The sequence below is a fragment of the Paramacrobiotus metropolitanus genome, unplaced genomic scaffold, assembly GCF_019649055.1.
Source record: "Paramacrobiotus metropolitanus isolate TYO unplaced genomic scaffold, Prichtersi_v1.0 Parri_scaffold0000123, whole genome shotgun sequence".
In the NCBI taxonomy this organism is placed as follows: Eukaryota; Metazoa; Tardigrada; class Eutardigrada; order Parachela; family Macrobiotidae; genus Paramacrobiotus; species Paramacrobiotus metropolitanus.
In genome coordinates, this window is record NW_026570343.1 from 108,920 (window position 1) to 126,258 (window position 17,339).

Sequence of the window (17,339 nt, forward strand, 5' to 3'; positions counted from 1 at the left end):
TTTACGCTTAAATCATTCCCTACTTTTTTCGGTTTTCTAGCACCACCCGCGCGCCCTTCTGGCACGATTGGTTATTCTTTTCACCGTTACGGTTTTGTATGTCTGTTCAACTCTGTTGTATCCAGTTCAATAAAATTAATGAAATACTGTATTTAGAAAATGCATGCAAATAAACGAGTTGTAAAAAGAATTTATTTCCAGTTAAATTAACTGTACATGTAGCCAAAGCATTTTCGTAGACGTGGAAGCTAATTGTTTTATGAATGTCTATTGTTTTTTCGCAGTATTTCGTAACATGTAGATATATATTTTCTCATATGGTGCAGCTGTATACAAGTTACCGTTTGCGAGCGAGCTGCGATCCCAGGTTGTGCAAGGAGTACTTGCCGTTAGTAGCGACTGGTTGCGTGACGTGCGTTATCTGTTCATTGTTATCAAACATTATACTGGAGTTTATGTTATCTGGAATTGTATCATGCACTTTTCACAGCACTGCTGAGTTTGATTGTTTTTAAGCAGTATAAATAACCAAGCAGCTGTTTATAACAGTGCCAAACAACGTGAATTACATATGTATCTCACAGCAGCTGCTTCCTCACTAACAGTAGATAATTATTTTTACCATAGTTTCGTTGCTCGTCTGAATCGGCGTGCCGGTACTGCGGTGGGTGCAGTGGTGAATTTTGCCAGCCAATAATACATTTAGAATTTTTTTAGACGATTTTGATTGCAGGGCAATTACAACAGGAGATATACAGATACAGTGCACTGGCTTGCAGGAACTGATAATCAAAGCAGTGAAATTTCGGAGAGCTATGGAAGCCTTGATGAGTCTACTGTCATCGCAGGGTGGCAAACTCGTAATTGCGGCTGTCAACGCCATCCTGGATAAGACCAGTCCGGGTTCTAGCGCGGTACGGGGGAAATTTGTCGACTACTATTTCTTATTTGATACCCGCGATGAGCTATTAAAAGTCCATAAATCCATTACGGAAGCCAATAAAAAACTACAGGAGTCATTTAAAAAAGAAACCCAAAAAATTATGACAGCTACACAGCACCAGGACATTAGCATGAAGGTGTGCAGGATTTGGAACAATTTCGACAATTTTATTACTGCACGCGATTCCCAATCACAAGAGCGTCGCAAACAAATTTTTCTTGCGGATAATGCCGATTGCGTGTTAGCTGAATACCATAAAGTAATCACGACAAGTAACGTGACCAGTCGCTTCCTCGATGATCTCATTGAAACTCATGAGTACATAGCCTTTCAAGAGTGGTGCGATGTTCTACTGACCAACAGTTTACTTGTATACTGGTGCGCAAAATATCAACTGCGCCTTGAAGCCGAACCTGGTGATTTGATGGCCACATTGCAAGTCCCAGAGCATAAACTGGACTCGCAGCTGGAGGATATCGTCAATGCGGTCAAGTCGGCGAAAAGTCGGTATCACAGGAAATCGTTTAGTTCTGGACAAACCGAAAACCAGCTTAACGCTGATAAGGATACATCGGAGTTTGTGAAAATGGTTGATGATTTCATGGTCAACAGTTATGACGAATCGAGTACAGCAAATCAGCGGCTGGCAAATGATCTTGGTAAACAGTTGAAAGATAAATATCCGTGGCTGATCTGGGCAGTGGTGATTGCGGAAGATAATCGTGACTGGCGTAATTTTATTTCGTATTCATCTGATGTCGAAGAACATTTATTACTTCAAACGTCCACACACAAGCATCGCGTCCCGCTTTTGAACAACATGATACAACCAGATCTATTTCACAAAACAGTCTCATCAGGACATAGGTATGGCATCTTCACGTGCAAACGGAAATTCGATATTGCCGGAAAACTGCTCCACCAGCGGCGGATTACTATATTCTGGATAAACCGCGAAGACATCGTTGAAGTACATTTGATGAATGCTGATAAAAATGGCTTACGCAATCTGAATATAAAAAAGCTGGCCGAAGATTTCGGATGTTCTACGGCCGAAAAGACCCTCCAGATTAAGGAGCGGAACCAACATCAAACGGAGCAGCACCGTTTTATTGAAGATGCGCTGTACCGGAACGGATACCATTATGTTGCCTACATGGGGCTGCGAATATCAAGAGATGCTGATGTTACCGGGATGTACCTCTCCAATCACGGCGTCAGTCCGTCGTGGCCATATCACGTACAGAATAAAAGCGGCCATCTTCTCTTATGGGTAACGAACGGTACGGTATATGCTTTTCTGCTGGCGTACGCGTATAATTTATTAGTAGAACAGCGTTATAATAATGATTAATGACTAATGAGTGTCATTCTTTCTCCGTTTGATCACCAGACCGATCAATCAGTCTACAAAGTGCAGTACTGAGCAGCCGTTAAATGAACGAATTTTGCTGTATACGTACCACTCTAGCTTTAAGCTGGTAATGTAAGTTATCATGCTAGCGAGTAGCGAATCACGGAACACGTTGCGCAACTTTTCATGCCACGGTTTTATTGAAACATTTGTGAATTCACAGTTACTCAAGGAGCCATAAATCGTATGCGAGTGGTGTCGGAAATGTGTCTCGCCGAGGAACTTTTAAGATGCGGCATAGACTTTCGTGTTGCCCAAGGAAAAATTAAAACGACCAAAGCCCAGTCTTTGCCGGACATTGACGTGGAAACCCTGCTAATGATGGCCAAAAAATCTGTCGACAAGGGAAACAAACATTTGGCGGTATGTCTTTCACTAAGCATTTCTCCTGTTTATGGTACCAGGAAGAGATCAAAGGCCTCCCATAAATAAAAAATAAGTTTTCGCTTGATGACACAGTGGAAATACTTGTAAAAGTAGTTCTTCGGCAATGGTTGACTAGGCGTGGCCAAGTATATTTTTAAAAGGCAAAATTTTCGTATGTGCAGCAGTATTATAGTATAGCAACACCGTATTACTACAACAAAATATATATTGTCGCAGTGTTGTCATACTGCTGCTGCTTATTCCGATGAAAACATGCCTTCCTAGCATTTTGTTACTCGTATTCCGTGCAGACTGATCCTTACATGTATTTTGTTTTTGAATGACGGGCTTATCAACGTAAGCGTTTTGGTAACTTTTGCTTATCGAGCTCTAAAGTGCGTATGAGTACCTGTAGCGCATGCGCGTTGCCGGTTTGAACAGAATATCAAGGCAAGAACATTGGCAAAGCTTGCGATACTTTTATTTTTCAAACTTCTTTTCGGACGCTTACCGAATCACTGTTGACAAAATTTTTTTAAGCGCTGCCACCATCCACTCTGTTTTAAACTTTTAAAACAATAACTAAAACTTTTTTAGTGGTATGCCCAGACCGCTACCTGGATAGCCTTACCTTAATCAACGCTGTGTGTCTTTCCCAGATGGACGCCATTGCTCAGGCAACCAACGAATATGAATATGCAAATGCCCTTCTAGATCATTCCATCATCAAAAGTTGTGGCGATCGGATTCCGCTGCTAGTGACAGCCGGCAGCAATTTGGCGCTTTCTTATTTGAAACTCAGGAACGTACAGGCGGCCCAGGAATCTGCCAATGCAGTTTTGCAAAATTCACGGCATTCGGCCGAAGCACTTATGATTCGCTGCTTGGTGAGTTACTCCCATAGCTTCTTTCCACAGAATAAACATCCCCACTGCTGCAGCTGGTACTGGTAGTCTGTTGATAACGTCTGTCTGTCTGGTAGTCTGATGCGTTAACCCTTTCAGACTCACCTCTCCTGCCGGAAATATGCCGAATCAGAGCAGGATATGTGCCGTTCACTTAAATTGCAGCCGTCTAAGCATCTGGAAACAGTCCTTAAAATGATACAGCTGGGGACTATGAATGGTGGTAACGAGATACCACAAAGGAATCGCTCCGCAAAAGACACAGAAATCTGTTCCACGCTATCGAAACTAATATTAGACCTTAGTCTAACATTGCACAGCGCCACAGAAGCCGAACCGGAGAGAGAAGATTTAAAAGAACTCCGGAACACGCTGTCAGCATTCAACACGCTGGTATATGACGTTCAGGAAAAGCTGCAACCGAAGAACGGTCCAGTCCGCGTTTGCCTTTTGATAGGATGGCTTGACGCAGTGCTCCATGTGGCTAAGCACATGGAACAATTAAGAGCAAAAGGGGTACTTTTGCGACGAGAAAACGTGGAAATGGAACTGCTAAAGCTGAAGGTACTTACTGCCGGGAAAGACATCTTTTTGGAACCAGGAGACATCCAGAAGATACGTAAGCACGAAACCACCATAACGCGACCTCTGCCTCCTCTTCCCAAGTAAATTACTAAACTGCGACCCCTCCCTGCCCTTCCGTAATGGTCCGGCACGGCTTTTCGATGTCCTCTATGTGATTTGCTAAATCCCATGGCTAATACGTCAAGGCACCTGACAGTGTCAGGCTCATACCACTTTCCATTTGGCACGCTTGGTCTTCATAAACTGACACAATTTATTTTCATTTCTTCTCTTTTAAATTGTTTTAATGCGTACGAGGTTTGGATGCAACTTTATTATTACTTGAGGTGCATTTATCTTAATTTTTGTGCACTTAACCTGATTAAAATGGTCATAGGTTTTATTGTTGCAAGGACTCCAGCCTTTCATTCAGACACTGCCGCACAGTGCTGCTGCTGCTACAGTATTCATCTTGATCACGCTTTCATGTACGAGCCACCAGGCGGCACCAGCCACGTTTTCCCAGCTAATATCACCGCATAGATTTTGTGGTTTTGTTGGGTTTCTGTTACTTGTGTGGGTTTGGACATATCTGACTAACTGGCTTTATTATTCACTCGTGCTCACAATAGTGTTAGTTTCTGTAATTCTCCAATTTCTTTAAAGATAAAGAAATTACAAGTACTGTCACTGAGATGAGGTTGACTAGCCTGTTTTGTACGTCATATGCAAAATGACTCTGTGCGGTTTTAATAATGATTTATTTTTTCTTTGCTATTCGTGAGACCTGGACATACTGTACTCTGTAATCTGTATTCTGTGTGCACCGTTGCGGATTTACTGTGAGCGTAATCATCAAACACACTACCGTTTTACGGAGGTAAAGACAGCTGTCGATCAGGCCACCGAGAATCTTACTTTTGACAGTTCACTCACAAGAACCTTGTAGGCTAAGCTTTCACGGTTACTGATTAAAATAACCGACTCCGTCGGTTAGAGGACATTTTAAAAATAAGGTCAAAACAATAAGAATTATACATAACTGTTTTTGCACCCTAGCACTGCTATCTACTTTTGTAGACGCACGTAATACGTAAATCAGTAAAATGGAAACACAACAACGCATCAAAGGTCAGACAACGCAATTATCCCAAAAAAAGTTTCCAAACTCTGTAGAGCATCATCTGTAAGACCGAACTTGTTGCTTCGACCGCCCCTCCGTTAATTGTATCATAAGAAAAAGCTGAAAAATATGCTAAAAAATATGAATGTCTGAAGGTAAGTCGTGGAACCATGGTTCTTAGCATACACCGCATTGGTAACAGTAGAAGATGAAATAATGTTACTGGTTCTTGAAGTCGTTAGCCTAACGGAGTTTTTGCCACAGAATTCCATGCTGCTGTTGCACCTGCTGTCGTTGCAGTGCAACTCACCGTCCGCACAAAGCGTCCGATTTGACCAAGAATTTATCGCGGTTTGGCAGTCTTCTTCATCCGAATGGTCGACACAATCAAAAACACCGTTGCAGACAAAACCATCCATTATACACACACCAATGCGGCAACGAAACTGCGTTTTGTCATTGCACTGAGGCTGGACGCAGTTCGTCTCGTCGGAAAGGTCGGCACAATCTGCTTCGCCATCGCATCTGGATGCCGCACGAATGCAGGCACCATTGTTGCAGATAAAATCATTGTGGTCGCAGTGGTAAATTGTGCAGTTTAATTCGTCGCTAAAAAGTGCATACGGAATCTTACTTTTTCATGATTAATAAAAGTGAGCGTTTACTGCATCTACATTCCGGCCAATTTGCTAAGACAAGACGTACGCAGTTACTCTGTAAAGCGTGTGTACTGTGTGCACTGTACATACATCGTACAGTCAAGTCAAAAAATCTTCTTCCGATTATTACTGCGCTGCAGAACCAGATGGGTTCTTTGCACATTCGTAAATATGGTTTGGGGTAGTCACATCGATTTTTAAAGATTTCGGTACATTTATAATTTTTTATTAAGGGAAGGCTAATGTCTTGACACCGTTGTACAAGAATGAGGGATGCATTTGAACGTCCCAGCTTGACGAAGATTATGCTAGGAACAAACATTTCAAGAGGTGTATCAAAATACTGCGATTTTGTTATCGCAGGGGACACAGAAGCCGCAAATGCTTGCATGCCCACCCATGGTCGGTGCTCCAGTCGTAATCTGCAAACAAAATGTAGATAAGCGCACGAAAATTGCTAGGGGAAGCGGAAGGTTAGTCCGTCCGTCTATCCCGACGAATGCGACGAATGTCGTCCCATTCGTCGGGATAGACCAGCGTCCGCACCCAGCGCGCATGTACGGCGGTGATCTTTTCCAGCACACGGCGACTAACGGTCGAATAAAAAGCGGAGGCAGTGTTGCGTATCGGTTTCTGTATTATGCAGCCGCAGAAACGGAATCACCACGTCCAGGTGACCATCTCTGTCATCGTGCGCGATCCCTTCGTGATCCTCCGGCCATGGTGAATCCAGAGTGGTGGCAACCTTTTAATGCGCGACTAGCTGCCGTTTCTATCCAACGCACTGTAGTCGAGCAGCACCAGCTGCTTACCCATCATTGCCACTAGCGTAGTGCCTTTATCATTTCTTTCCTTTATTCGGGCAATAGCCTCTTAACAGAACAGCAAGCCTGCGCTGGTAGATGCTAATTAAAGATTCCGAATTTATAAAATCCAGAGTTCCATGATTTTTTTCAAATTTTAAAATGAATTTTAAAATTTGAAAACATGCTAGAACAGTGGATCGGTGTAAAAACGATCTTCATGGCCCTGTGCATTCACGTGCAAAATTTGGAGATCGGTCCATAATGAGACTTTTGGTACACCCGAATGCATTTAAACTTTTTGGAATTTTCTAAGTGCCATAACTCCCGAACCGGATGTTGCGCGCAACACAAACGGTCTTCACGCCAGTGTACACCAATCATTTGGCTCCAGAATGTCATAAAACAATAGAATAATGTGTTTGGGAGTGCGCGAAAGTGAAAGTTTTAGTGCACGTACTCGAATTCAATACCATGTAGCTGGCCACTTCCCTTAAATCATTCCAGTACAGCGGCAGTAACGAACGGTCTGGCTCTACAGAATCATAGCCGTTCTTGACAATAAGCAGCGGTAGGCGCAGGTCTTTCGTAATCAAAATGTCTCTGATCAGTAGCAGCTTGAGTAGAAAAGTACTGCTTTCATCGGAATAGCGACTTTCTTCAATCAATAGCACTGAACGTGTCTGCCGCGTGATATTCCCGTTCAGTATCGCTCCTAATTTGTACGCATTGATGTAGTTAAAATCAGGTGTTAGAACCGTTAGCCGTGTTCGTCGTACACATATCTGGTTGATGTCGAAGATGATGTGCCGCTTTACACCGTATTCCCGCAGAATAAGCCGCCACAGTATACACGCCCTGCCGCAAAATAAAAGGTACAAGTAATTGATGTTAATACTTAATTCATGAGGATACTGCTGAACGGGTTCAAAGTGATAAATTTAATACCGGCTCATGCAAAACTGAGTAGTCCAGTCCATGCTCAGCAGGACACCTGCCAGGATTGACGGCGGCAAATCAGCATTTCTTCGACATCTGTAGAAATGTTCAGTTAACGCGACGAACATCCAAGCAATCGGATATGTCGCTCGTTATTTAAGTCCACGAAAAAGTTTCACCTACATAAAGACTGTACAAAGGAAAATGCATATTGGCCAGCACTGGCAAACCGGAGCGCAGCAGCTCAGAGTAAAGTAATTCAGCGTAGTAAACGAGCTTTCTGATTTTATGCTTACGTGCCAGGTAAGGTTTTTCTAAATAAGCTGATTTCTTAAAATGACGCAAATGATAATACAAACATCAGAACAGTTGCAGTTACGGTATTTACAAGATATTAAGGGACAGAGAAATTCCCAGAACCGCCCGCACTAGGCGTTAGCTCATGGATGTCAAAGGAACCGACAAGTGCGGGCTGGCCTGGGGATTTCTCTGTCCTTTAATATCGTGTAAATACAGTACTTTACAGCAGCAACTGCAAGATTGCCTACGTATATAGGGTGACGTCACACGGGATAGCGGCAACGGTGCATTACTACAACAGGCAAACATTCAAGTCTGCGTTTTAGGCGAGTAAGAAGAGCGGCGCTGCATTTTGGTAACTTAAATCTCAGTCTCTCACGCTCACCTAGTTTTAAGATGCCCAGTCCACTATCCAGCTCGCTACTCTGGTGCGTACCACGGGATTGCAGCGCTGTTAGATAATTCTGACAAACTCCCCGCACGGCATCGGGAGTCCAGAACATCCATCGTCCGGCTTCCTCACCGTGAATTTCAGCACAAATGGCGGTAACTGTATCCCCGGTTACGGGTACAAACGCTCGACAGCCCACATCAAACGCTATGGGTCGCATCCCTCCGCACTGACAGTGCAGATCAATGCAGTCCATTCTCACTGCAATCCGTTCTTGGCAGGAAGCCTTGCACCGTGATGGTATATCATCGCGATGGAAGTCGATCCGCAGTGGCGCGTTTAAGGGGGGGCTCCCGGGGCCAAAGCCCCCCCGTAAACTGCAGATTTGGGTACTTCAAAATGCACAACGGTACCCCTTTGAGAATGTCGCAGATATATTTCCAGTTTTCCAACGTACTCCCCCCTTGGTAAAACGTTCGTGGTAGCTACAAAACTTGAGAATACACTGTAAATCGTGTCGAAGCACTGTGCTTTGAGAGATACAGGAAAGTGCAATAAATGTACTATAGCACTTAACCGAAGAAAGGTGACAGCAGCAGCCGGTGAGCAGCAATCTGCCTGCCAAGGACGCTACATAGTAGGCACACCGTCTCCCACTTTTTCATCTCTTATGTTTTAGTCGTATATAATCACAGATAAAAGGCCATGCACTTCCGCTCGGCGCGGAAGTGCATGGCCTTTTACCGTATTCGTACATAAATATGTAAATAAACTTAAAGTCCCTGCTCGAAATATAAGCACATCGCACATCGCATTCCACTTTACACGCATGTGTGCACATTACTAATTCATTTAAAAACAAAAAAACCAAAGTCTGAAAAGTGCTCGCGCAAGAAAATCGCAATACCTTAGCTATTTTTATTTAGCAAACCACGCATCAAAAGCGTGCATCGGCTTCGCGCGAAGGTTGTCATTTTCTAAAACTTTATACATGATGCAGCCTTACCTCACTCTCGCTTGGACAGCTCACTCTCGCTTGGACAGCTCACTCTCGCTTGGACAGCTCACTCTCGCTTGGACAGCTTGCAGATTGATGAATTAATTTAGAACTTTCTCTCTGCATGCTCGAGCTTGTCTTGCCCTAGTTAACTTTCCTAACACCACTTCCCCCAAAATGGGGGAAAGTAGTAATGCTTTTATATCATCACTGGCGGTAAAAAAATTAAATTTTACTGATTCTATTGACGTGATCAACAGTTTTGTCACGAAGTATATGAATTGTGAGATCAGTGCTGAATTTCATCTACTTCGAACTGATATCCGTTTGTTACTGGAGGTGACCGACAATCTCACGGAAATTCACAATGCCGCTCTGCTACAGGATAAAGAACTGACCTGCAACTGTCAAAATCACAGATGTCAACCCGAATCAAAGGATACAGAAGAGGTACGAAAAACTACTTCATCGCCACAGCACGTTCGTACCAGTCCCGCAGCCATGCCACCAAAATCAAAGCCAAAACCATCTTCTCCACGTGGTATTTTTGTCACTCCCGCTGAGCCACCCAAGTCGTATGCCGCAACTGCAAAAAAGCCGGCGCTGATTCTTCGACCAAAAAACATTGACCCCCAGTCCCATCGATCTCGTACTACACCGATTGAACTGGCCCGGATATCTGATGCCCTTAACGCAGCTCTTCCAACCGGCGTTTCCGACTTGAACGTAACTGATATCCGTCCCATCACCGGCAAACGCGTTGTGATGGAATTCAACAATGCCGACAGTGCCGAAAAGGGTAAGTCTGTGTTAGTGAGTCATGCTGAAGCTTTGGGCTATGATGTTATTACGAGTAAACCAAAAATGTCCCGAATAATTGTTCGCCGAGTCCCAAAAGCCCTTGCAAACGATGATTTTCTGAATGAAGTGCGCAGTAAAAGCGATCTCCCGCCCACTGCAGAAATAAAAATCGTAACTCGCTTATCCAGTCCTCGCACCAAAATTTCGACTTGTGCATTTGTTCTTGAAGTAAGTCAGGATACTCGTGACATCTTAGTCAACAAAAAGTTTTTGTTAATTCAGTGGTCGCGATGTCCCGTCGAAGATCACGTGTATATACCACAGTGTACGAACTGTTGTGAATACGGCCATACGCAGTCAAAGTGTAACAAAGCACCGCGCTGTGCGTATTGCGCACAACCGCACCTGTCATCAGCATGTAAAGAAAGTGATGATTTTGAGTACGTATGCGCCAACTGTCAGGACAATGGTGTTTATTCTCCAAAAAATTACCATTCCGCGTTCGCTCATTCTTATTGTACTGTGTACAGTAACTCGCGATACTTTCGTAATCAAACATTACCAAAAAACCGGGTTTTTTAACTGACTTATTTCCAAGTGATTGTGCTGTTGAAAGTGCAGTTTTGTCCAGTGCAAATGCTTTGAACAGCATAAATAATTTTAATTCCCCATGCAGTCCGCAGTCTGCGCATCCGGCTCGTTATGAGAACATCCGCGTACGCTGTTGCAATATCAGGAGTATCAATTACAAAAGCGACGAAGTTAAATTGTTTTGCTCTGACAGCGATGTATCAGTTCTTACTGAGACTTGGGACAGGCCTATATTTGCAGACGCCGATTTCGCTGACCTAGATTATTTCAATGTCTTTCGAAAAGCAAGAGATGATGGCCATGGTGGCAATGCCATTGTTATTCGAAACTGTCTTCGTGCTTTTCCCAGGCCAGAGTTAGAGACTAAATCTTTAGAAATTTTGTGCGTGGAATCTCTCTCGATCGGATTTTTATTGCTTTTTATGCCCCTCCTGATAAGTCAGCGCATGCTGTGCCCGCTTTTATGGAACATCTGCGTACTAAGCTTTCTCCGAACTTGCTCGCTAAATGTGTAATCATGGGCGACTTCAATCGACCCGACATAGATTGGGCTCGCAAAACAGCGAAAACGTCTGCAAGCCGTGAACTGTTAGCTGCAGTTAAAGAGCTTCAATTAAGACAGCTAATTACTTTTCCAACGAGAAAGCAAAACTGCCTAGATCTGTGTCTAATCAGCGCCAACAGCCTTTATGAACCGGCTGTTCCCATCAGTCCACCTTCGTCTAAAAACGACCACATTGGATTTCAATTCAATCTTAAGCTGAAAAAATACCGCCGTAAATTTAGGGTTTGTAAACGCTGGAACATCAAAAGCGATAATATTGCTGGCTTCCTTCAGGCATTACAGCAGTTTGATTGGGTTAATACTCTTTGCCCTCTTGACGCTAACCACAGAGCCGAAAAATTTGAGAAAAGTTTCCTTGAAATTGCGAAATTATTTTTTAAGTACGAAAATATAAAAATTCGAATGGGATCGGTTGTTTATCCCAGAAATGTCAAGAAGGCTGCAAATGCTCGTGATCGTGCTTTCCGGTTGTATAAAAATTCTCTGTCACCAGAGCATAAAAGTAAATGGAAATTACTTTCAAAAAAATGCGAATATCTTTTGAAAAAGTTCGGTAAGCATAAAATTGATAACGTCGCTACTGCTTTCCGAAACAACCCATCAAAATTTTGGCGATTCATGAAGTCAAGTAATAATCGCATAGGAATTCCACCCCTAAAGTTAGCAAACGGCACCTTAGCCGTTTCAGACGAAGACAAAGCCAATGTACTAAACAACATCTACAAGGAATCTCAGTCAGTGTGCGATACTCACTGCAACGTTTCGAGTGCCGACCTAATTTGTACTAATAACGACACATGGGAAGTCTCGGAGCTTTTAATTTTCGAACAACTGGCAGCAATTTCGATTTCTACGTCAAGTGGAAAGTTTGAGATCACTAACAAGCTTTTAAAAATTGCTGGAAATTTTATTTTAAAACCTCTTAAGCTAATATTCGACGCTGTCATTAACGAAGGGACATACCCCAGTAACTGGAAACAGTCATTTATAACACCTATCCCAAAACATTCGTCCGATCACCGATTACCAGCGAGTTATCGACCAATATCGATGCTTAATCCCGTCTCCAAAATTTTCGAAAGGTGTCTTGACCGCTTAATTCGTGACTACCTGCACAAAGAACAGATCCTCCTCGATCATCAGTTTGCCTACCGGCACAAAAGGTCAACAGAACTTCAGTTGTTTCTTTTTGTGAAAATTTTGAATGATTTTTTAGCAGATGGCATTCCAGTTGACGCGGTATTTCTAGACTGCTCGAAAGCATTCGATAAGCTCTCTCACGAATCCATTATCGATTCCCTGATACAAATGCGCATTCCCAGTCAGGTTGTGCATTTGGTATCCGACTACCTGAAAGGTCGATCGCAGTGTGTCACAGTGGAAAGCGCAGTATCACATGCGCTTGTCGTATGTAGCGGTGTACCACAAGGATCCGTGCTTGGTCCGCTACTGTTTATATGTGTGCTGAATTTCATCATTCAGGCATTAAAGAACAAAAGCGCCGCTTTTGTTTTTGCAGATGACATTGTGCTTTTTCGCCCCATTACCCAACATTCTGACTGTGTCTTATTACAACAGGATATCACGAGCGTTAGTGAGTGGCTTTCCAGCAGACATCTTTGTCTTAACGCCGCCAAGTCTGCTCATGTCAATTTCTCCAAGCAAATGACTCAAACAGCTCCTTACAATTACATAATTAACGATGTCCCCGTTCCCAGTTTCGAACATGTCAAACATCTTGGTATCTGGCTGGACCAAAAACTCAGTTTTAAAGTGAACAGCGAAAACATAGCCAAGAAATGCAGACAACGAATCGGCTACATAAATCACGTTTTTCGGTACAGTAATTATGGCGCCCGCATTCGACTCTTCGAGTCACTTGTTCTGTCGGTCGTTGACTACTGTAGCTCAGTTACTCAACCGGCTTTAAAACAGTCGATCGTCACCCTCGAAAGCTGCCAAAGGCGATTCACCAAAAGCTTACGACTCGGCAACAATGTTCTGAACTACGACGAACGATTGAAAGAACTCGGCTGGGACAATTTGAGCATGCGTCGATTGAAAAAGGCTCTCCAGTTTATCTATAAGCTGGTCTTTCGCAAAATTCCCATGGGAGAGTTGATCATATCTCCTCTTACAATTACTGCTGCTGTGCTTGAGTCTGTTGCAGGAAACACCAGATCAACTAAACGTCTGGTGGACCATCCATGCCCAATCCAACCGGCCGTGACAACTGCATGTGAATTGACTGTGACTCCCCCCCAAGGATCCTCGTATCTCTACCACCTGATATGCATCTGGAATGAGTTAGCTCTAAACCCAGAGGCTTACGCGACCTTGTCTAATTTTACGGAAGCGCTTCAGGGAGTAAAATGGAATGAACTGGCATCAGTAAAAAAAATGGAAAATTCGTCTAGTGGAAGATGATTGTGCATTGTTTTTGACATATTTTTAATTCCTGTGTCGTTTGTGCTTTGCTTTGTTTTTCCTGCATCGCGTTAGCTTTCCGCTTGTTTGTTCAGTTGATCTTTCGTACCGTTCTAATGTTTCTTCCCTGTTGTGCATTTAATCTACTTTATACGGTTGCGATTTAGTTGTAACAGTACAAAAGGCGATTACGTGCGTAAGTGTCTTTGCTTTCCTTTTCCCCACGATTTCATTTTGAAAATTTTTCTAAAATCCATTAGGTATTTACTTATGTGGGTTTTGGTTTTATGCATCGATCCCAGCGCGATCGCCTCCCGCCCTTTTTCCACAATAGGATAAACTAACATCGCAACCGATAGATGCTTCCATATTATGCTCATGGTTTTCCCTAACTGATGTTGCTTGTTTTGTGTACCGTCATCACAGTGACCATATTTTCGGGTTATATTTTCGATGTTGTTTTTGTTTTTTACACTGTCTGTTGCTTAACGCTGTCTGAAGCCTAGAGGGGGCAACTGCTCCGTTGCAAGGACAATAAACTTTCATTCATTCATTCTTGTCCTTCAGCTACAAGAAGATTTGAGTTATTTCTACTATTTGAAATAGAATTTCTAGCGATTTTCGCAGCGAAATAGCTCGATGGTTTCGCGCTTCGCGCGAAAAATGTCAACCGATGTAAGTTTGAACTGTTGAACCTGCCCGCATAAGCGAGTTACTCCGCTAAGGTTTACCTTATTAACGAGATTTTTTAATCCAAGTCCAATTAAAAAGGCAAAATCAAATACAAAGCGCTTAACGTTATAAGAATATTTCACAAAAGGGTTCGCTGGCCCACCCGTGAAAAAAGTTCTAATTCAAACGGTACCAAACACCAGCAAATCGTGGACTTAGTCATTCTGGCATACTGTGCGCAACACGTTGCTGCTTAGTAGATGCACCGACTTGCTCTTCTCCATCTGAATCTAATGGCAAGTTTTGTCCACTGCCTTGCGCCCTTCATTGTGGACAGAAGACAGACCAAAAAGTTTTGTGTCCGTCAATGGTATAGAGATATAGATCAGCGCAGAGGAAGACAAGACAGCGCCATAGCACAGCAAGAAGACAACCGATATAGAACTGCATCTTGTGCTAATATGCACAAGAGTGATTACTGACAGAAGAATGTATGCAAATTGTTTGCCTAAGTAAATCAAACCGTACCAAACACCAGCAGATTATGGACTTAGTCATTTTGGCATACTGTGCGCAACATGTTGCTTCTTAGTTTATGATAAGACGCAGTAACCAAAATAATTATAACGTATGTAATCTTTAAGGGTAGACTTTAAAAAAGTGGAGTACGGGCACAGGGTAATTTCCGAAATGTACATGACAAATCCGACAATATTTTGTATGAATTTGTCATGATTAAACTTTGCCATTTTTTAAAAACTATGAGAAAATGCCATTTTGTAAAGTTTACTTTGTATGTTCTTTGACCGGCCGGTTTTGCAAATAGCAAATCTAGCTTGAATATGTTTTTGAAATATGTCGGTATGTGTAGTAAACAAAGCAATGAGAAGCAATGGGAAGTTCGATTTGACACTACCAAAATAATATCTGCTATTGCTAAAATACATGTACGTACTATCGCTTTGACGAGAGCATTCAAAAGCCACAAACAAGCATAGCAACCAGTGCAAAGTACATCGCGAACCTGCCGAACATTTATCCGGCTCTTCACTACCGCATCGCTCAAGCATTCATGTTCTGCACGGGAAGAATATGTTAATTAAAAAAAAGCTTTTTTTATCTGAACGCAGAACAGCAGAATCTTCTATCAGCATAGGCTATTTTCCCACTGAGTATGCAGACTGCTATAATTGACAACGGCACGATCAGGCGTGCCGAGGGTATACGAGGCTTAGCGTGCCTAGCCATTGTCATTTCAGATGAGACAATATCGCGAGACATATAGGACTTCTGAACAACCATATGCAAAACTCCATTCCGAATCCGATCTAGCAACTCGCTTCAACGTCATTTTTCTTTTAATATCATTTTTTATAACAATAGTTAATTAAATATAGTCATAATTGACACTAACATGGTGCAAATCTGTTTGAGAGTTCGTTGTTGAAGATATATCTGCACTCTGTAGTTGTGTGATGCTACGCAGAATTTGAAAGTGAATATATTTTGTTTTTGAATTGTGCTAACGGTAAGTATATCCCAGTATATGGTTTTAGCTTATGGAATGGTTGTACGAGCAAATGTTGCTAATGACTGAGATTATCTAAAAACGCGCGCTAAATAAAAGTTTTTTTTGGATCTCATAGGGCGGGCATGCGTCGTCTGGCCGGTCTGGGATATCTTCAGGATATACTGGATATAAATAATTCATCGTCAGATACTTTGTAATATTACAGAGTAGCAGTAGACTGCCAGTATCTGTAGTTAGTGCTAGTTACTAATATTATTTGTATTTATAATAATTTTTAGAATTTAAACGAAACATCATGCAGCGAAATCGCTGATATCACATTTAGATGGCGGTTTGAACATTTCACAATACATGATAATATGAGCGGAGTTTATACAAAATCGACAACGTTACTGTTTTGCGACACTCCAACGTTCCGCTTAAACTTTTCAAAATTAGTTCATTTTTGTATAAAAGTTAAAAAATGGGTAATAAATTGTAGAAAAGGGCTGATATGCAATATATACTGTATACTTTGTAAGTCGTTGCTAAAAACTTGTCATAAGTCGCTTTTCACAATCGAGTAACAACTAGTAAACGACGCTCGCACTTCACAAGTTCTGTACAAGAGTAAATCGAAATCCATGCAAGTACAGAGAAGTCGCCGCCCTGGTTACGTGTGTATGGCAAGAGCTATAATTTGGGACATAACTTACTTACGCATGAAACCGAGTGTGACATTTTGCTGGTATAGCTCAAATTTTTAAGATTAGTTTAGTTTTATTGTAAATCTTGTGTTGAATAACTTCTCTTTGATTGTACTTAGAAAAAAACAAGTAGAAGAGTGTATACACGTTGAAATGTGGACTGCACTGGTGTTTTTTTCATAGACGCATATGCTTAACCTTGCGAAGCGTCTCATCTGAAATGACACAATAGAGCCGAAATCACACCTCATTAGCGAGTGTACCGTTGTCAATTGTCCGGTGTACATTAACATTCAGCTTTCCCTAATGCACTAACTTGACATGCTCGCATTAGATGTATGCGGCTGCGGAGGATTTGTTATTTGCCATGATCGTAATTATATATATAGTAATTAATCATAGTCCATGTGCTCTTGATGGTTTATCTAAGTTTTTGCCAGAGTGGAGACTAAATATGCACCAATAACCAAATAGAGCGCAAAATCATGATGCCACCGCCGTTGCTGAAATGGAAACCGTTCATTCGGAAGACCAGTCAAAGTTTATTCGTTTCACAAATCTCTGTTTCAAGTCTTGCTTTCATTAGGAGTTTAAAATGTTGGCAAAGTTTCTTTTGCTCGTGTTATTGTGCGGCTTTTTTGCCGCAACAGATGCAGGTATTT

At 42.3% G+C, this 17,339-nt stretch overlaps 1 protein-coding gene across 1 annotated transcript; it reads left to right on the forward strand.

Annotated features, from left to right (window-relative positions):
• Positions 1 to 531: 531 nt before the first annotated feature.
• Positions 532 to 4,791, forward strand: LOC129598463 (uncharacterized). Its single transcript, XM_055496378.1, has 5 exons — positions 532 to 664; positions 734 to 2,226; positions 2,521 to 2,720; positions 3,383 to 3,610; positions 3,728 to 4,791. Exons 2-5 carry the CDS (start codon positions 816 to 818, stop codon positions 4,295 to 4,297), a joined length of 2,409 nt encoding a protein of 802 aa, XP_055352353.1. The 5' UTR covers positions 532 to 664; positions 734 to 815; the 3' UTR covers positions 4,298 to 4,791.
• Positions 4,792 to 17,339: the final 12,548 nt, after the last annotated feature.

Coding starts and splice junctions, on each gene's coding strand:
- LOC129598463 (XM_055496378.1), top strand. CDS start 816: ATGGAAGCCTTGATGAGTCTACTGTCATCGCAGGGTGGCAAACTCGTA. Junction 2,227..2,520: donor TCTCTTATGGGTAACGAACG/GTACGGTATATG, acceptor GTGAATTCACAG/TTACTCAAGGAGCCATAAAT. Junction 2,721..3,382: donor AGGGAAACAAACATTTGGCG/GTATGTCTTTCA, acceptor TGTCTTTCCCAG/ATGGACGCCATTGCTCAGGC.